The sequence below is a fragment of the Buteo buteo genome, chromosome 12 (assembly GCF_964188355.1).
Source record: "Buteo buteo chromosome 12, bButBut1.hap1.1, whole genome shotgun sequence".
In the NCBI taxonomy this organism is placed as follows: domain Eukaryota; kingdom Metazoa; phylum Chordata; class Aves; order Accipitriformes; family Accipitridae; genus Buteo; species Buteo buteo.
Window position 1 is genome coordinate 25372007 of NC_134182.1, and position 20399 is coordinate 25392405.

At 43.0% G+C, this 20399-nt stretch overlaps 2 protein-coding genes across 9 annotated transcripts in view; one reads left to right on the forward strand and one right to left on the reverse strand.

Moving 5' to 3' along the window:
* EIF2AK2 (eukaryotic translation initiation factor 2 alpha kinase 2) overlaps positions 1–9738 on the reverse strand; it is a 22938-nt gene extending 13200 nt beyond the window's left edge. For 4 of the 8 annotated variants that reach the window (XM_075043102.1, XM_075043103.1, XM_075043101.1 and 1 more), the window contains exons 1-6: positions 9600–9738; positions 8888–9025; positions 8326–8445; positions 4546–4672; positions 1003–1117; positions 305–474 (exon numbers count right to left, since the gene is read on the reverse strand). In XM_075043102.1, the coding sequence (XP_074899203.1) occupies positions 305–474; positions 1003–1117; positions 4546–4649 (389 nt within the window). In that variant the 5' untranslated portion in view covers positions 4650–4672; positions 8326–8445; positions 8888–9025; positions 9600–9738. Of the gene's footprint in view, positions 1–304; positions 475–1002; positions 1118–4545; positions 4673–5081; positions 6032–7019; positions 7125–8325; positions 8446–8887; positions 9026–9599 lie in introns of those variants that run through there. The other 4 variants (XM_075043099.1, XM_075043104.1, XM_075043098.1 and 1 more) reach the window with 4 other exon arrangements.
* A 760-nt stretch (positions 9739–10498) lies between these two features.
* On the forward strand, positions 10499–12802 carry NANP (N-acetylneuraminic acid phosphatase). Its single transcript, XM_075043105.1, has 2 exons — positions 10499–10624; positions 10820–12802. Exons 1-2 carry the CDS (start codon positions 10535–10537, stop codon positions 11513–11515), a joined length of 786 nt encoding a protein of 261 aa, XP_074899206.1. The 5' UTR covers positions 10499–10534; the 3' UTR covers positions 11516–12802.
* The last annotated feature ends 7597 nt before the right edge of the window (positions 12803–20399 follow it).

Here is a 20399-nt window from a genome sequence, read left to right on the forward strand (position 1 = left end):
GTCCACAAAGGTGCGAGAGCTACAACCAAGATAACGGACAATTTGTCAACACTGACTACCATTTTATCATCATGCTATCTCTCCTCCCAGCTAAACAAACTCAGTCCTCTTAGCCTCTCCTCCTATGCTGTATCCTCCAACTCTTTAACCACCTTAATGGCCCTCCACTGGATTCTCTCCAGACTACCTCCAAATTTTTATTGTATTTCTAAAGATTCATCTAACACTCCTTAGGGTAACTAATGGTAGTGTTAGTAAACACCAGAAGTATTAAAAGCAAGTACGAAGACAAAGCACATCTTACATGGGAGCATGGGCTTCTCCAGTACATTTTGTGTTAGGATAATCAACTATTTGCAGCGTCCTTTGTGAATATATATTTAGTTGGCTGACATAGTCATTGGCTGGTACAGGTAATAAGGTCGTTTGAGTTGTCATTAATTCTGAAGCTTGCATGTTTGAAGGGCTCTCTGGCTATAATACAAACAAAACAGGTAACTTAAAAACTTAAGCTTAATAAACAGATTAAGATAAGCAGGGCACAAGATCTAATATAGCTGCAAGGTTTGTCAGCATTTAAAAATATTTTTAAGAAATCCCAAGTTTGCACTAACAGAGTCCCTTGTGGCAGAGGACAGTCATCCCAACCTAGAATTATTACATTTTCAACTTCCAAAGAAATGTAAATCCAGTTTTCCAAGTACTGCACCAATGTCTAACAACCTCTCACCATGTCTCCTCCCACCTCTTTTAAGAAAAGACAGGGAACGAGCTGTGAAATGTCTCATTAAAAGAAAAAAAAGCTAGTGCTGCCTTCTGAATTTTCTGAAATTTCTGAATGCCCTGACCAGAGAAAAGAAAAAGGGATGGCAGCATTAGAAACCCTTCTAAAATAAAGAAAACAATGATACTATATTGGCTACTTTTAGAGATTCATCTTCAACCTTTACTAGCCAAAAAAAAAAAAAAAAAAAAAAAAATTCAATCCTACAGTTTACTCACCTGTTTCTCAATCATTTCCCAGGTTTTTTTTGCTGCTACTGCTTTTGCTTCCTTCTTGTTTTTACCAGTGCCTGTACCATACTCTACATCGTTTATTTTAACCACAACTGTGAACCTGCAATGAAGGAAACTTTTCTGAAACATTGTTACATTTTGTCTCATGTATAATTAATAACCTTCTCAGATTCAACTTTCTTTTTATTATCTACAAAGCACTATAAGTTAACTGTGGAGGTATTTGAGTATTAATGTGTTTTTATTATATCTAACTCCTGATTATGATAACTCTTTAGTAGAAATATTTTTAAATGCTTCTTCACTAGTCACAAATGCATGTACTTTATTAGTTCTAACAGTATTTTTAAATGCTTAACTGCTTTTTAAAAGCAAAATTATTTAAATTTTTAAAAGCAAAAGAATGCATAAGGTCAACATTGTTACAGGCAAGGTTGTGAAACTCTAACACCAGGACACAAAAAAAAAAAACCAAACAAAAAAGTCCTTCCCTTCCACACTGAACCACTGATCCCTTACCACTCCGTTGCACAACTGTGCATGCACTGCTTCCCATGCAGCAACTCCGTGAGTCAGAACATGGAACTGACGCAGCTCAGGACTGACTGTATTGGGCCTGGCTGCGACGGAGCTAACTTTCTTCATAGCAGCTGGTATGGTGCTATGTTGTGGATTTGGGACTAAAACAGTGTTGATAATACAACGTTTTACCTATTGCTGAGCAGTGTTTGCACAGCATCACAGCCTTTTCTTTTTCCCCACTCTAGCCTCCCAGCAAGTAGGCTGGGGGTGTGTGAGAAGTTGGGAAGGGACACAACCAGGGCAGCTGGCCAGAGCAATATTCCATGACACATGGCATTGCGCTCAGCAGCGAAAGCAGGGGGAAGAAGGAGGAAGACAGGACATTTGGGGTTATAATGTTCGTCTTCGCAAGTAACTATTATACATGATGAAGCCCCGCTTTCCTGAAAATGGTTAAATGTCTGCCTGCCGATGGGAAGGAGTGAGTGAATTCCTTATTTTGCTTCGATTGCACATACAGCTTTGCCTCACTTATTAAACTATCTTTATCTCAATCCACAAGTTTTTCTGCCTCTCACCCTTCTGATTGTCTCCCGCATCCCACTGGGGGAAAGTGACTGAGTGGCTGGCTGGGAGTTTCGCTGCCACCTGGGTTCAACCCACCACAGTGACCTAATAACGAATGGTTGGTTTTCAGCCAAATCAGTTCTTACCCAGATCCGACTTGTCCTGTAACTGCAAAGTCCCTAATGTTCCTGCTGCCGCCTTTGCACAAAAGGCAACAAAGCAGAAAACAACAACTAGATTTCTGCTTTTGACAGCAGCACAGATTTGTGTCATGTTAATGTGACCATTATTATAACGTCTGGGTACGTCTGTACTTCACATTACAACAGAGTATATAAATACACAAGCTCACAATCAACAAGATAGATTGACACAAAGAAACAGTCTGGCTATAGCACCACAAGTTTCTCTCTGGGATGATTTGTCTCAAATACTGGAATGACTTCAGGAATTCACTTTTTTCAGTATTCCAACTTCACTCTCCACTTCCCTTTAATGAAATGTTTGGGTGGAAAACAATGCAGATGCAGAATAGTGCTTGCAGTCATTGCGTAAGCAAGCCTTAATGAGATATCTTAAGGAGATAAACAGTATGACAAGTCACACCAGTGTGCCACATACTCTACACATAGGAAACAGCATACAAAAAAAAAAAAAAAAAGCATGAAAGATCGTTCTTTGGGAAAGGGTTTGTTAGCCAACCCGTATCTAAGCTCTGAATACTACATACATTCAGCTATGACTTTGCATCCAAAATTCACCATTTAAGCATCCTGAGGAAATCTGCAGTCTGAGTCCCAATGACCCATGAGTTAATTACCTGAGTTGAGGATTATCTGAATGAGTGTTACATGAGTTGGTCCCAAATGTACAGTCACGCTTATCCGCCATGTTAATAAGCACTGCCCAGACTTTACAGGTTTAGGCAGCACTGGCCTGATTGTCCACACACTGCGTTCCCAGCCCAAGAAAGCTTGCCGCTTGGGACTGAGCCAGCCTGTGCTCTCTCAACCTTCTTACATTGTGTTCAGCACCGACCCTGACAGACATTGCAGCGGAAGCAGCTACAGCACCAAAAACAGGATAGGAGGGGAGGAGATGGCAGCAGGTGTCTCTGCATCATGCCTCAGACAACTGCAGGAGGACTTATGAGGTGGGACACAGCACAGAAGAGTTAGGGAGCCAGCTCAGGACCAGCAGTAGCCAATGTATCCCATGAGCAGACAGAGCACTGGGAAAGAGCACCACAAAGGCACCAAAGGAGGTTTACAGCATTCATCACTGTAGCCAGACACTGTACATTGTGCTCCTTGGAACAGTCCAAGTTACCCAGGATTTTCCTAGATACCACTGTCACACCTCACATCATTTACAGATCCAAGAAAATGGTTTGAATTATATTTGTGAATGTAGCAGAGCAGACAGAAAAAATTAAAAAGCACAATAAATGGGATAAATGAATAAATTTGAAATGTGTGTAAATTCTGTTAGTCCCATGCCATCACTTTTGAAGCATGAAGATGTAGCTGTGTGACCACAGCTGTGGCCATTACTGCAGTAAGGGTTACTTTTTTGAATTATGTGAGCTGCAAGGGGAAAAAATTAAGATAACTGATTAACATCTGAGATCCAGCTAATACTTATTAATTTATTCTGGGACTATGGTCAGGTCCAAGAATAAGTCAGCACAGACAATGCTGGCTTGCAACACGGAAGACATTAAAAGAAACATACTAATCATTAGCATAAGGCTTGTCTTCATGCAAACAAGCAAAAATTAAGAAAAAAAATCACCCAAGGAAACATCATAGATCTTGAGTATCTATGATCTCTGGCAAGAGAAAAAAAATTAGCAAAACACCATGCTTGTGTTAAAAAATAAAGCATATTCCATCACCTGTAATTGTCTCGAAAAGTAAAAGCAAAACAGCTTAAGCAAAAGACTCTTCTCTTGTAACAGGTGTTCAAAAATTAACTACACATAAAACATGTTGGTACCCGAACAATTAATATACACCCAACCTTTATGGTTAGAAATTAGCAACATAAGTCACAAATAATTTCCACACTTTGTAAAGCTAAATAAAAATCAAAGCACTCAAGTTAGCATAGATCATAAACGGAAATACTTGCTGCAACCCACCCCACCTCCTGAGAGATTTCACGGCAGATGCAGAGCATACTTACAATATAGTTACCAGTAACAGGTGTATTGCTGTTGCTTTCCAAAAAAGGGCCATGAACTCTGAAATAAGTTTTCTCCTCAAACTCTATCACATGACATCCTCCCCACCCACCTACCACTCAATGTATGGTTTCAACCAGCTCTCCTGCCACATACACACTTTCATCAAATTAACTTTTACGACTGCAAGCCTTAGCCAGTTCATTCATTGCAGGAAGAATCTTGATGTTTATTGACATGCATAGTGAACTTACTCAGGATCATGAGATGGGCCGGTCATCCTGACATTGGCATAAACCAGTGTCAGTTTCTGCTTTTGACAGTAAGTGTTGATCTTCTCCATACACTCACGGTCCATTTTGACGCAATCTCAGAAAGGTTCTGCAAAGCAACATTCAAAGATAGGTCTGTGCCTCCAAGCATGGTATAGAGACAGCCCCTAATCCTGGCAGACCACTGCTGTGATAGAAAACCGGTGCCGATAACATGAAGTTCACAGAAAACTAATTCTAATTTCTAATTCAAGCGTTGATCTGCAACTGTTTTTGAAGACTCCTTGCTTGGAATAACAGATTTAGAAAGCAAAGCAGAGAATTTAGTGATTAGAGAAGATCTCCTGGCAGATTTCTTGGCAGGAAAAGGCTGAATCATTCACGGAACCCTGTGAAGAAAAAAAAATCAGTAACGTTTCTACGGACAGAATTAGAGTCGATTCCGTCAGAGGGGAACCAAGAGGCATTTTAACGCATCCTTTCAAACCGCGAAGACTGGGAGGCTCAGTCACACGCACCGCAGATGAATCCAGGCTCCCGGCCGCGGAGCAGCCGTCAGGCAGGCGGCCGCTGAGCGCCGCTACAGCCGGGGTGCGGGCGGCCTGCCTCGGCGGGACCGGACGGCTCCCCTGCCCTCCGCGGGCCGTGACCTCCGAGCCGCGGCAGACGCCCAGGACCCCCGGCAGCCGGCGCGGCGCGGCACGGCACGGCGGCGCGTCCGGCGGCCGAGGACGGCTCCAGTTTCGTTTCCGCAGCACCGCCCGCCCCGCCTGGAGGCGAAACCGAAAGGGCGGGAAGGGGCCCCGGATGTGGTACGGCGGGCGGCGGCCACCGCCGAGCTCCGGTCCTGCGGGCGCGGGCCGCGCGGGGACGAGAGCCCCCGCAGATGGGGGCGGCCGCCCCGGTCCCTCCCGGGCCGCAGGGAGCCGGCTCTGCCCGCCGCAGCCGTCGGGCTCTGCCGCCTCAGCTTCGCCCGACGCCGCTCGGCCTAGCGGCGGCGAGGGCTGCGAGGCAAGAGAGCCGCTTCTCGAGGACTGGTGGCACGACCCCGCCGGCATTTTTCCCTGACTAGCTGTTGCCTTTTTCCGTTACAAATGATATGAGGCAGCTACAGGAACCAGGTACTATATAGAGCTCGTCTATATGGGCAGCGGAGAGCAGTGGCACCCAGCTTTTCCCAAATACATCCAAGTAGCCCCTTTCCCTCTCTGACTAGCCTGTCAACACTCGCATCCCTTACAAAGTGTCACACAGTTAACTACAGCTCCGAATGTTCCTGGTGTTCCTATCGGTATCTGTGAGAGACTGAAAGAGTTAATGTCTCAATAATTGTGGTGGGGCAAGTTCTGCTTAAGGACAAACCCTGCACAGCAAGGAACCAAGGTGAAAAGCCCATCAGCTCAGACACCAGCAACAGGAGGGGGAGGGCGGTGCTGGAGGGGGCACAGCTCCCTGTTCTGATACAAAGATCAAACAATGGCCAGATCTGCAGGGAAGGAGAAGTTACTCCACAAACCACCCCCAAGCCCAAAGGCTCACAAACTGCTCATTCACCTGACGAGTTTGGGTGCCCACCCGAAGGAGGAGCAAGGATGCTAAAAGGACACAAACTGAAGCCCCAGGTGCGCAAGCCCACCGGAACTGGACCCCTTGGCTGATTGAACCAACGCTGAACCCAGGACTGGTGAAATCTTTCTCTCTTCCTTCTTCTCTCGTTCCTTTTCCTTTTCCACAATCCCTACACCTCATCCCTTTAAGACATAAAACCATTGACCAAGTCTGGGACTAAGAGTGGATCCAGCTGCCCCTGGGCCCTTCTCTGAGGAGGAGTCTAGAAGGCAAGGGGGTCTGCTCTGAACCTCATGACTTGACAGGAGGGATCTCCTTATTCCCTGAATTGATGTATATGGTTACTCTGGTTACATGGTTTACAGATGTAGCCTTATGCCAATTCCTGTTGTGAGAAACCCTGCCACCTACTACCATGCCTCCCCAGTTCAGTTTGCTACTGTCACAAATAAAATCTTTAACTGATCGTTTGGTGTCATTTCACCTTAATTTAGCCCGAGGGAATTTCGAATTAAACATGACTCCCTGGTCTGTCCAGTCTGGGTCATGACAGTATCCCACCACTCTGCAATACTCTCAACCTCAGCAGCTTCCCAAAGAAATTAATTCCAAACCATAGTTAGGGCACGTAACAAAAAGTATTTCCTTTTATACATACTGAATTTTCAATTCAGTTGCTATCCTTTTGGTTGGATATTATTTTATTGCATACCATTTTACTGCAATCTCTCTCTGTAAGTTTTTCCTCAGCCCTTAAACACCTTCTCTACCCTTCCAATTCTACATCTGTAGGAATACTTTAATGAGGTGATCAGTAAGCACAAGCCATTCCAAATGAAGCTGTACCACTAATGTAAATTAAGGGGGGAAAAAAAAAGTCAACATACTTTTTTACATGGTGCTTCACCACATTCCTCCTGTATTGAAAAGAGCTGATTTTACAAAGGTGGTCTTCGTCTTTTTAGAGATCACGCCAAACTGCACATACTGAACTTAGAAAAGTTAAAAAGAAAAAAAAAAAGTGTAACTTAAGCATTTTTCCTTCCAGTCTGGATTGTCTGCTTTTATCAGAACTGAATACTGTTAGTCAATCCACTCAGCCTGGTCAGGTCTCCTTAAATTTCTCACAGTTCTGTTTTGGTCTCAGCCAGCAAATAACTTTCTCCAACACAAGAGCAATTTCCTATCATTGTTTATCCCTTCTTTAAACTTAAAGTATGTTATGGGTATCACTAAACGTTAAGGCACTTGATAGTAAATCTCTTACTGGGATAAAGAAAAAAAGATCAGCCACCAAATAAATACATTCTGGAGAAGCAGGAAAGAAAACAAAAGCAGAAAACAAAATAATAAAAGCAGGAAAGAAAATAAATCTCCAAGATTAGTTTCCAGAGGCTGTATCTAAGGTATGGAGCAGATCTGTTTCACTGTGGGCACTCAACATCTACTCCTGATCACCCAGATACATAACCTGTTGGTCTGTGCTTTGATTCCCACCCCCACCCCCTGCAAGATCTCTCTCTGGTAGAAACCAGACAGCTGTAGAGGAGAGCAGGAAAACAGCAGTAAGCTTTAGGTCTCATCCTTACTATGAGGAAATGACTTGGGCACCCACCAGCACCCAGGAAGCACACCTGCCTTCCCATAGCACTGCCACAACCAGCAAGGAACGCATTCAGATGCCAGTGGGGATGCAAAACAGAGAGTTCACAATGCTAAACTTCTAAGTATCATCATCTCATAGAAAAAAAAAGACAAACCATGGTATGAGTCACATAATTCACAAATTATTATTTCCATATGTATGGACAAAACAGGTTTTCTTTGAAAATGTTCATGACATTCTTTTAACTAAATTTAAACAGAAAGAGGATAGATTTAGATTATATGTAAGGAAGCAGTTCTCCACTATGAGGGTGGTGAGGCACTGGAACCGGTTGCCCAGAGAGGCTGTGGATGCCCCACCCCTGGAAGTGTTCAAGGCCAGGCTGGATGGGGCTTTGAGCAACCTCATCTCTAGTGGAACTTGTCCCTGCCCATAGCAAACAGGTTTGAACTAGATGATCTTTAAGGTCCCTTCCAACCCAAACCATTCAATAAGTCTATGATTACTCCTTGCTAAAAACCCACCTAGAGCAATCCTATAATTCTATGTATGGACATCATTTAAAGATACCAAAATGGCATTCTTACATTATCACTTCTAGAATGTGCAATACACCTCATGTTTCAACTTGGCTCCTACTTAGGTTTCTGACCACTGTCTTTTCCCAGCTCTGAGCTTCTGTGAGGCATTTCTAGCCTCTCGTGAGCCTGCAGAAAGAACAACGAGAAAGTACTGTGCATGTCTGAAAGCATAAGATTGCACACAGATCACGCATGCTGAAATGCTGATAGAAAAAGCTGTCACGAGTGGCTTTGGTAACTATGGGGTTCATACAAATACAGCATGGCAAAGGGCTGTCTGAAGTTAAACAACCTTGCAGTGACTTTTACAAGTATACATGAAAGCATGTTTTACAACTGCAGTCCTACTCTGAAGTGAATGTGAGTTTTCCACACACAGTCAGTTAATGAGAAAAATGAAAATAAATAAGTTTAAAATATAATTATAATCCATGCTTTAACTGCTTCAATTCTGTATCTGAAAGCTTCTATTAAAGATATATCTCTTATAAAATCTTTTGTTTTCCAATTATGACCTCTTTGACCAACTGTCAAAGAAAACACAAAGATTACTTCTATGTTAATGTACCTTTTCTGAAAGGCACACATTTCATAGGATCCACTGGTCACTGACTGGAACGCTGGGCTGTCTGAAACAGATGCCATCTTCTTAAGCGGAGAGAATCCTAGAAATTCAGCTATTTTTAATCACTCTTCTGTGTAAATTCTGAAAAACAGTAATTCAGTAGAGGCACATGAAACCTGCATGCCTAACACCTTTTCTGTTTTATCAAATGAAAGTAGCACATTTTATTACAAGTCAACTACAGCAATTTTATTAAAACTCCTATTTCCTTAACTACAGGATCCTTAGCCATGTCCGTTTCTTCTCAGAATCCCTCCCTCTCCTTAAATTCCTGCGTTCTGCAGTTTTACTCGTCATACACCAAGCTCTTTGGCACGATTTTTCTGGCCTGATGTGTGACCCAACATCTTTTATCAGACAAGGAGATTGCTATCAAACGTGCAGTTTTCAGAACGTGAAAGTGGCCTGGGGTGAATGTCCAGTTTCTCTGGCAAGATACAAAGTTTCCTCCAGCTTTGTGAATTGCATTCAATAATTAGGGTCTAAACACGTCGTGCCCGCACGCCGAGCTAAACCGAATCTGCTGCGTGTACCTCCTCCTCCCCCTCCGCGCCGCTCCCTTTCAGCAACGCCTGTTCAGGGAACGCTCCGGCTACAAACCCACGGACTTTGGCATCGTCGGGAGCCGCGCAGCGACACCCTGAAGGGAGCTTACCGGTAACGTTTTGTACGGCTGATAACGGGCTTCATCAGTGACGGCAGCCGCGGTCATGACAGCGATAAGGCAGAGAGCCCCGGGGACGGCACAGGGAGCGGAGCGGAGCTGCCGCCACCTCCGCCGCCGGGAGGAGGGAGCGGGGGCGGGGCAGCCGCCGGCAGCCGGCGGGGAAGGCGCGGGGGCCGCCGCGCAGCCGCTCCCGGGTGGAAGCGCTGCGGGGGGGAATCCGGAAATCCTTTCACGGCGAAGTTGTCCCCTGGCAGCACGTCGACAGGTCTTTTCAGATCAGATACCAGCTCTCGGCTGCCTCACCCAGAGAGCATTCCTTAACAGAGAAAGGGGAAAAAAACCCAAACAAAACCAACCCACCAAACCCCAAACCCAAACAAACCAAACGACAAACCACAGGCGCGGCCCCACCCACCCTCACTCACTTCCGGGTCCCCGTACCGCCGCTTTCCACACGACCCGCTCCCACTCCCGCCCCCGCCTCAGACAGGTGCCGCCGCCTCCTCCACGCCTCAGCGGCGGCCGCCGCCACGGCTCCCCTTCCCCTCGCGGACCGCACCCCGCCCCACGGCCCGCACGGCAAGAGACGCGCAGGGCACTGCGGCTGCCGAGCAACGGGAGCTCCCCCCGGGGCCCTCCTGCAGCAAGAGCCCCCCGGGGACCCGGGCGGGGTCTCCTCACAGCCGCCCTCCAGGGCCCCGCGGGACTCCCACCCCCCCCTCTTCCAGCGGGCGCCCCGGGGCGCGCTGGGCTCCACCCGCAGCCCAGCACGCACCACGCGCTGGGGGGGGGGGACGACGCGGCGGCGAGGGGCGTGGCCCCGCCGTGCCCGGCGGGGGCGGCTCTGGCGGTGGATAGGGCGCTCACCTCCGCCCTCGCGGCTCGGCCGTTATAGCGGGCCGGCTCTCGCGAGAGGCGGCGCCATGGGGGCGCACGGCGTCAAGGCGGTGTTCTTCGACTTGGACAACACGCTGGTCGACACTGCGGCGGCCGGGCGGCGCGCCATCGAGGAGGTACTGCCCTTGACCCCTCCCGGCCCGGCGGCCGCGCCCCCCCCCTCCCCGCCCGCCGCGGTACCGCCTGACCGGCACCGACGCGCAGCCGGAGGCCCCTCGGGGGCCGTCAGCGGGAGGGAGGGAGGGGGGCGCGGCGCGGCGCCAGGCTCCGTGCCTGTAGCGCCCTGATGAGGGGCCTCTTGTCTGTTGAAGGTGATCAGTGCCCTGCAGTCAAAGCACCGCTACGGCGAGGGGGAAGCCCGCGTGATCTGCGATAAGGTCCAGGCCAAGCTTCTCAAGGAGTGTCACGATCCCGCCAAGATGTGCATCACCGACCTGCGGATTTCGCACTGGGAGGAGGCGATCCAGGAGACGATCGGGGGGGAGGTGAACCGAAGCCTGGCCGCCGAGTGCTATTTCCTGTGGAAAACGACCCGCCTCCAGCACCTCACCCTGGCCGAGGACACGCGGGGCATGCTCACCGAGCTGCGGAAAAGGCTCCGCTTGCTGCTCTTGACGAACGGCGACAAACAGACGCAGAGGGAGAAGATCGAAGCGTGCGCCTGTCAGCCCTACTTCGATGCCATCGTTGTGGGAGGAGAGCAGAAAGAGGAGAAACCGGCGCCATCCATATTTCATTACTGTTGCGATCTCCTGGGGGTGCAGCCCGCAGAGTGCGTTATGGTTGGTGACTCTCTAGATACAGATATTCAAGGAGGCCTGAATGCTGGCTTGAAAGCAACTGTCTGGTTAAACAAAGCAATGACTACCCCGGTAGATACCTCCCCAGTACCTCATTATATTATTTCTTCTGTTCTGGATCTTCCAGCAGTTTTGCAGAAGATGGAGCACAAAATTAATGCTAACTTAGGAACTGACCATATGGCTAGTAGTAATGGAGCACATTGATGGTTCCGGCGTACTACAATCAGATGTGCTGAGCTGTTAGGTGACTCACACTCTTTTAAAAAATTTGATCCTAGGATTTTGAACTCGTGTACGGTATGCTTTCTTAAACAGCAGATGGATGAATAAGAGCAGTTGCCAGTGAAAACAGGATAGAAAGAAAGAATTAGATTAATTTGAAAGATGCAAGTGCAGTTAATTTAAAACAACTGCCTCTGTCCGAAAATTATTTTGACAGACTGTGGCTAACGTCTATCTGTCTCTGACCTAAGTTGCCAGTCTCTTTTTTTATAGTGGAAAAGAAAATTTGAATGTTTTGATCTTTCACGTGCTTTGCTAACTTGTAAGTTTAGCAGAAGCTTCGGTTCAAACCTTGTTTGCAGTGTGTAAAAGGAGGTGAGAAAGAAAGTTTGGTACAATCTGGTAAATCTTCGCAATTGATCTGCAGTTTATCTCAGGAACTGGAGTGAATTTTGCTATTTCTAAAACCAGAATTTACTGACAGAATTTATTATGTATCAGACCATTAGAAAATGCTCTACCTTTGATCTTTTTTCGAGTTTTCAAGTTTTAGAATTTTTTTCAGACTTTGCAGTGACTTTTCTTTTATGGAATCTGTACCTCTTGCCAAAAGTACTTAAATGTACATGAAAAATTTTCATTTGTATAGGGGACCATTTATCAGAGGGTCTTGATGGATAAGTTTTTACTTTATATTATCTTGGTGCTTATGCAGATACGCATTGTACTTGTAATTCAGATTATGATTTTTGTTGGAATGTAATCGATAAAACAGGGATATTTTCAATGGTCTTACTGTACTGTCAAACTCTTTAAAAGCTAATATTATTGTTCTGTCTGATTTTATTACTGAATTTTGATCAGACTTTTTGGAGAAACTGTTTTTGGTCTTGCTCAGGTGTATGACTACTCAGATTCAACTGCAGGATCAGTGCTTTTTTTGACTGTTTTAATGACACTGCTATACAATCCCTCCTTACTCTAGTTTCTACATGTATTTCCTGTCATTTACTCTGGAGAAAATATGAGCTAGTTGTTTGTAACTGGCTTTCACGACTCTCTTCCAGGAAATTGGAAAATTATGTCTTATGTATTACAGTACTGTGTACAACTTTATAGTGTATATGTGCTATTTCCACTAGATGCGGGAGATGACTCTCTAAAACACCAAGATTTCTCTTTCCCAGATCATTATCTTAATTAATTTTTCTGTACTTCGTATTCTTACTATATAACGGGGAAGTATTCACATATTAAATGGAAATGTAATCACTTGTTGGAAAACCTGTGTTTTTCAAAACCTATTTGCTATATATACATTGGGCTGAATATCTGACCGTGTATGAGCAATCAAATTTTGTATTTTAGAATAAATCCATGACAAATCTTTTGAGAATGGGGATATTGAGGTGCTGGCAGAGGAGTGTCTGGCATGCGGGCAGCAATAAAAGATTAGCAAAAAGTACAGAAACCTACCAGGAAATGGGTGTGTAGAAGGAATCCTATATAATATATAGGAATCCTATATCCTATATAAGAAAGGTTCCTTTGTTTAACTTGACATGAATTTAAGTTGATGTAGTTAAGTCTTGCATAGGATGACAGGTTCAGTTTGGAGGTGGCTGTTACTGATGTGAGTTAAATTATTTGGCAAAGAGTTGATGTTGCAGCAAAATGTTGCTCCTACATTACGTGGGAAGCTATAATCTGGACAGTGACAGGGTGGGGGAAATACTCATTAAAGTTTGAACCCCTTTCTTCCAATTGTCCCTTAAAAAAGATAAAGCAGTCCAGGTTCTTCATGTCATCTAGCCAAGACCTTTGTGGCATCAGGATCAATGAAGAGAACAGAGGCAGGCCCCTCCTGTACCTTTGAGGAAATGGGCATATGCTAGAAATGATCCAATTAATTACAGTGGTATAGTAAGTTGCCACGTGTAACGTGAGCCAGTGGGACTGACTTGACACACCTTTGTTACTGAAATAAGAGGCCTAAGTTAAGGTTTTATTTTGCATTTGGAAGAGCAAGAAAACGGTCAATTTTTTAGCTGATGAGCAAAGCGTTGCTAATAACATTCCTTAAAACCAGGGAATGAGAGAAAAATAATAAAGACCATTGAGCCCCTGAGGAATATTGTGTAAAAATAGAAATGTATCCAAAAGGTTAGATGGGTCCCTGAAAAGATGATGTATTTGAAGTCATCAGTTTTAACCATACTGTCTGATGAAAAAGGAACAACTTTGCTCACAACAGCATCCCAAAGGAGCCGCAGTGTAACTCTGCATTGTTTGTACAGCATCAGGGTGATAGAACTTGGGTCAGAATGAGGATTCTGATACAACTGAAATTTAAAATAACAAATAGTAATAATTCACAATTCTGTCTGTGACCTTGAAGTATCTATATATGCCAGGTTACTATTTTTTAATATAAGTTGAGGCTCATATTCTCTTGCTACTGCATCATGCTGAAGTGGGATGCTGAGCCTGCTTATTGTATAAAGGTTCTCTTGTTTTAGAAGAGACTGCTCTTTGTTTTGCACATGACCAGCAGTTTTCTTAAATATGTGAATCTATGAAAAACCACTGTAACTGAACACTCAGGTGATAGTGTGGTCTGTAGAGGCCACATCCAAGTATATTTTTTCTATTGCTGAGTACTGTACCAGGCTGGATGTGACGACCAGTGCCCAGATAGGGCAATAGTGTTATGATGTGTCTGTAAAATAAGGAGAAACAATAGAAGGGATTTCTCTACCTAGGGGTCTTCTTAGAAGCAGTTACCCAATAAGCTCAATTAGGTACCTGGAGTATCTCTGAATACTCAAGATATTTTTCTTGGATGGAGCTCTTACAGAAAGCCTAAGGAAAAATAATTATATTTAGCAAAATGGAAACGTAAATGTAGTGATGGGGTAATTTTCACATCAGAAGCAGGAATAGATCAATAAAACAGTCTATATTCAGTTCCAGTTAAGTTCTGATTTATGGTCTATTAGCTAAGTTTTCTAGTTTAAATTATATTGCTGAAACACACTAAATAAAAAAAGGAAAAAGAAATTCCATCTCTATTTTTAAAAAACTTTTTTTTTCAGATAAATATTACCTCCTGAGGTTGATCTACAGTAACTTTGACTTTAGTGAAATGAACTGAAACAGTAGTTTAATACAAACTGTATTTTAATTCTTGATTTAAAATAACCCATGTACTAGTCTAATAAAAGTATTTTGTTTATAAAACATTTAACGCTCTGTATTACTGTGGATAACTACGTTTGTGACCAGGTTTATAACATAGGGCAAGAGTTCTGTTTGTTTTTTTTAAATAGCACAGATTTAGGCTTCAGAATCTGTGACTTCACATTTAGATGTGGTGACTGGATGTAGTTTCCATCATTTCAAACAGAGGCTGGAACATAGTCATGTATTTATGAAGCATCTTGGCCTGACTCTGTGTATTGAATTCCTAACTGTAGTTCGTTGCTAGCTGAACCCGACTTGCCAACCTGAATGCCAGCTCAGATATGCCTATGTGTCCTCATGTCATGGCACTGACCACTGCAGCAGCGTAAGAACAGACTGCAAAGCAGGTAGGATAAATAAATACAGTAATCACAACTCCGGGAGACCTGTTTCAGCAGGTTATGGGTGCACAAAGCCATGTCTGAGCTATTGCTACGCTCGCCTGTGTGTGACTTTAGGAGAGGGGAGAGTAGGAGGTTGCTCATCTCATGGCCCTCTCGGCTGCAGAAAAGGAAGCTGTCTGTCCCCCGATAGTTTTGCATTGGGTAATGGAACAAATTGTCCATCTTCTGGACCTGTGGAGATAGATGGAGAGAGGCAGAAAGGTATTTAAAGGTACTCTAGTTGAGGATAGGGTGTTAAACTGAGTAAAGGGGGAGTCAGCCTCCACTGTGGGCACTTGGCTGAGCCAGCGAGCTGTGTGAAGTATCACAGCACAGCATCTCTGTTCTTGTTGAGGAGGAAGCTTTGTATGTGTAAGGCATCAAGCCGGACAGTGACAGCCTCAGAAATGAGCACATTTTCTTACGCGCTTGGAAGACTTCAGTACAAAGTTAGAGTTCTTAGAAGCTGACCTGAATGTTCTATACAGGAGATAAGTACTTTTCATTAGAACACTAAGTTAATGCAAAGAGGTAAGATGTTTGGATGGGGTAACAGCTAAAGGTTTTCATATTTCCTGGAATACAGACAACGGACAACTTCCTGTACCCCAGCTAACCTGAACCAGTTCTATTTGTCTTTTCCTCTGAAGCTTCCGTTACTTGACAACACCAGTAATAGGGCTTTGAACTAAATTGAAGTTGTCTGATCCATCACAGCAATTTCTCCTTTTCACATATGTAGTGATTCTTTTTTTCAACTTCAGCTCCAAAATGCAGGGATTTTTACTCCCAGGTTATCTTGAGGCCTTTAAATGAAATTTAAAATCCTACCTTAATTCTATACTAACAAAACTCATCGTCTGGAAATCATTTGAACATGTTGAGAAGTACAACAAATAGAAATGCAATGTATCTCTGCTGTATGTAGCGGTATACTGTTCTTTTGTGCACAGCTTTTACTATCAGCCTTGCAGTGGGATTGTCTCCATTATAACTCACTTTCTAGATCACGCTGTGCACATACAAGAGACATAACAATGCAGAGATGATGTCAGCTGTGTCTAAAGCAAAACCTGTAACTTTCTGCCTATGTTGCAAGGGACGTAGACACAGGGAATCACGTTGTCTGCTCCATATAGCATATTTTCACCTTTTATTCCATCTACTAAAAATAAGGTTGCATGAGAGCCTTCTGAACAGCCCTCAAATGCCAGGAAAAAAAAGCCTTTTAAAAAATATGAAATTAAATTATGAAGTTAATATATGAAATTTCAGTCCTTTAGAAGTGCAAGCCATGTTTCTCAAGTCAACAGCCAAAAACCAGATGATAACTTCGCATGGGGTCTAATTTAATATAGGAAAAAGTTGACATTTATATCAGCAGAACTTCACATGTTTAAGTAAGATTTGTATGCTCATTTCTGTAAGATCACCTGCAAATGAATTCTGCCTTCCACTTCTCCTCCCTCAGCTAATTGATCTCCAGCATCTATTTCATCAGTTACATTTCCCTATCTTTCTGAATCACAATGGTGTCTAGCGTTTGGGATGAAGTTTGCAGAGGAGGGCAATAAAAAGTAATGGAAGAGAGCCAGCTTTTGTAGGAAGATCGTGTTAAGTACATACATTTAGTACCAGCTCCTTGGCAGCTATGTGCTATAAGCATGTGTTTGGGCTGTGTTTGTTTTAAATGGTCTGTCATCCAAAGAAACTTCCATTCATATCACACAGAATAGGCAAATTTGTCAATTTGTAAAAAAAAAGTAAAAAGGGGGTGGGGGGGGAAGCCTCCAAACAAAATCCACTGTTAGTCACCTATAGATATTAAAGTTTATAAGGCAAGTTTAAAATACCAAATCAGATATTTTTCTCCAAGTCTCAAAATAAATGATGATTAGTTGACTTAAGAAGTGAATGTTGTGAGGAAAACAAGATGCTACTCATCATTTCAACAGTTTCCCAGTGTCTGTTCAGTCCGTTCATCACTGGCTGCCATCATTTTCCTGTCAACTATATTCAAGAACAGCAACTTTGTCACACTGAGAAAATCCAACTTCTTTACAATTTGGAAATAACATTACAAGGCAACATGGAAGAAACTATGTATGTACCTTCAACTACATTTTATGATACATTTTATTTAAAGTGATGTATTAATGCACATTTTTGTTGAGTTCTTTTTTGTATTTTGCCCTGGAAATATTTGTTTTGCTACACCACCAATATTGCAAAAATGCAATAAAATACAGGGCTGGTAAGGTACAGAGATGTATCTGAGTATATATGACTGTGGTCATCTAAGAGCTATGCTTTAGATCAAGGATTTAGGAAATTTTTTTGTACTGCTCAGTGAATCTAGGAAGTCACTTAGAATAGTTGTGGCTTGGTTTCCCCAGAAACGAAGATGGAAAGCATGAAGATGAAGTGGAAAGCATTTCAAATTATCTTGCTTTCCGGTCAAAAATCTAGCCTGGTGAGCATCAGATGAGCACGTTTTTATTTACTTGTGCTGTTGCCAAGTCTGCTCAATGGTACTGCATTCAGGCAGATGTGGGAAGATCATTTTCCCAAGGCAGTGACCAGTGTAACAGAAAGGCCCAACTGGAAGTGAAATTATTTTGTGTCAAAATACATCAACTACTCAAATACATGTTTTACTAGTTCTTCTGCTATGCAAGTATTAAGCATCGCAGTAAATTCTTATCTTTTATTCTTTTCATGAATTAGGCCAACAAGTATCCTCAGTTACTTGGTGGTGTTTTCATCAACGCACTAATGTGTTGTTGGTCTGTCTTTGATAAAGTCAGGTTTAACCGTTTTCCTTTGTGCTACTGGTTGGGTGGTCTTTGCTGTTAACGATGTGGCCTGTTAAATCTCACTGGGGTTAGGATTTATCAGGAAGTCTGCAGTGGATGGACTGACAGCCTTTGTTTTCCAAACTGTTGATGCCTTCCATTGTGTTTTGTTTCAGACATTTAAATGAGAAGGGTCCTGAATATTCTAAGTCCTTTTTTCCTTTCAGGAAGAAAATGCATAAACAACACAAACAGCTTGTTTATTTTTCTTTCAGTAAATGTAACTGGGTAAAAATCCTTCTTTGCTTCCATCCCTCTCATCTGAAAGTATTTTAAAAGGTACCTAAAAACTGGATGTCTAAACTACTTTGATATATTAATCCTGTTACTATGTGAACCATTGTATGTCTGTTTTAAAAACTGCTACTGCTGCAGCTAGAGGTTCATCTTAATATTGTATTGTTATAGTTTCACACTGTGTTTCTGTGCTGTATCTCAAAATGAAAACAAGCCCCTACCTTAGAGATATTTTACTTTGAGATAAATCTACCTAGTTAACAATTTCTTTTTATTTTGAATTCTGTGCCCCCCTGTTTAACGATGTTCTGTCCATCCAAACCGCTTCCCATTTGTTTTTCTCTTTTCTGTAGAGCAGCAGTGTTTGTGCATATTTGCAGGGTGAGCAGCATGCAATAGATGTTCGCAAAATGCAGAGAAAAAAAACCCTTTGGCTTCTAATAGCCTCTGTGTTAGGGTTTGCATTCCCAATATTTTACAGGACTTGGCAGTTTTTAGGTTGACTTAATAGCCTTCTCTGCAGCTTAAGTTCTGTCACCAGTGAATGATGAGCAAAGAAGATGTTTTTGAATACTGCGTAATAATTTTATAATACGCTGCCAGGAAGAATAGTAATTGGCCTGGATTCTCCATTTTTGTGGCACAGTACAACTGTTCAGGTATCAGCAGATTCATGCTGGTATAAAACATTTTAAGGATATTCAAAAGTAGGCCTCACTGTTTTTCTATTTCTATTTTCTATTATGAAGGACCAGTGCTGTATTTGGGGTTGCATGCACTCGCTGTATAATGGGGTTTGATTAAGAAAAACGGCTTTTTTTTTTCTATTTTGCTGAGTGCTAAAGCAATGTCCTTAAGGAGTCACACTGTTGCTAATAAACTATCCTTTCCACATTAAAAGATGCAAATGTATTTTAGGATAATTTTGGGGTGGCTACTTTAAGAGTGAAGAAAGAGAAAATAAAAGCTGAATAATAGGACCATTTCTTGATTACAACGAGTTAGTGTCTGGAGTAGGGTTGAAAAGAAACTCCTGTCATTTGGGTATTTTAAAAATACACTCAATTTATTATACTCACAGTTGCTCATGTAAGTTTCTTAAAATCCTTTCAGTATTTTTATATAAAATAAATTTTGAAAGAAATCAATAACAAGAATAATGCAATTAGTCTGCTGGAGACTTCAGTGTTTTCTCAGCAGGTGGCATTAGAGGTTTGTTAGATGTAATTACAAGCACAGGAGGGGTTTTTGTTGGTTTGGGGTTTGGGGGGAGGGGGAGTGTATTTGTTTGTTTGGGGATTTTTTTTTTCCTGTTCTTATTTTTTTCTCCATCACTGCTTTAAAAATAAAAAACACCTGGTACTCATAAATGAGGTCAGAGTAGTCTTCATTTCACTTCAGACTACCTTCCAGACATCATAAATTATGATGAGATCCTATTTACTAGGCATTGTAAACATACATGGCAAAATAGCCCTGCTTAGAGGAGGTTTTGACCTAGGTGGATATGTATTAGCTTGATTTTAAGTATGAGGATCTGTGGCGTATTTTGCAAACTGCACAACAGTCAGTTGAAAAGGAGCGTGATTTAGAGGATCAGCAATGTTTGCCATAACATCATGGGCCCAAACAAAATCCAGCCTTCTAAGGTACTGGCACACTGTGCTTGAGCTGAATTTGATTTATATCACATAGGTATTGGATTTATTTAAGAAAAAGGAATTTTTTTCCTGCAGCTGATGCTGCAGTGGCATCTTTATGATTTCAAAATTCTCCTGATGAGCTCCTCTTTCTATAATTAGACAACACACTAGCACTTTATTTCTATGACCTCATGTAAAGGATTAGGCTAAGCTGTTACCTGCTACTGCATCGTATTTTTCTCACTCTCGAGTTCTTGGTTGCATCCCCAGAGCAGCAATTCAGACTATGGTTCTAAAGTCAGCAACCCCGTTCCTATTCGGGTACCTGAAAACATGGGCTGGTTTTCATTCACAAACCCAGTGACACTGTCTTTAGCATCTCCCCATGGCTATCGACTTGAATTTTGGCGCTCAGTGACAGCTTTAGGTCCCAGCATGATGAAGCCCTGAACACAGGCAGGAATTTCTGCTGCATTTTCCCTCAGTGCTCAGCAGGTGGCGGTTG

Coding starts and splice junctions, on each gene's coding strand:
- NANP (XM_075043105.1), top strand. CDS start 10,535: ATGGGGGCGCACGGCGTCAAGGCGGTGTTCTTCGACTTGGACAACACG. Junction 10,625..10,819: donor GGCGGCGCGCCATCGAGGAG/GTACTGCCCTTG, acceptor TGTCTGTTGAAG/GTGATCAGTGCCCTGCAGTC.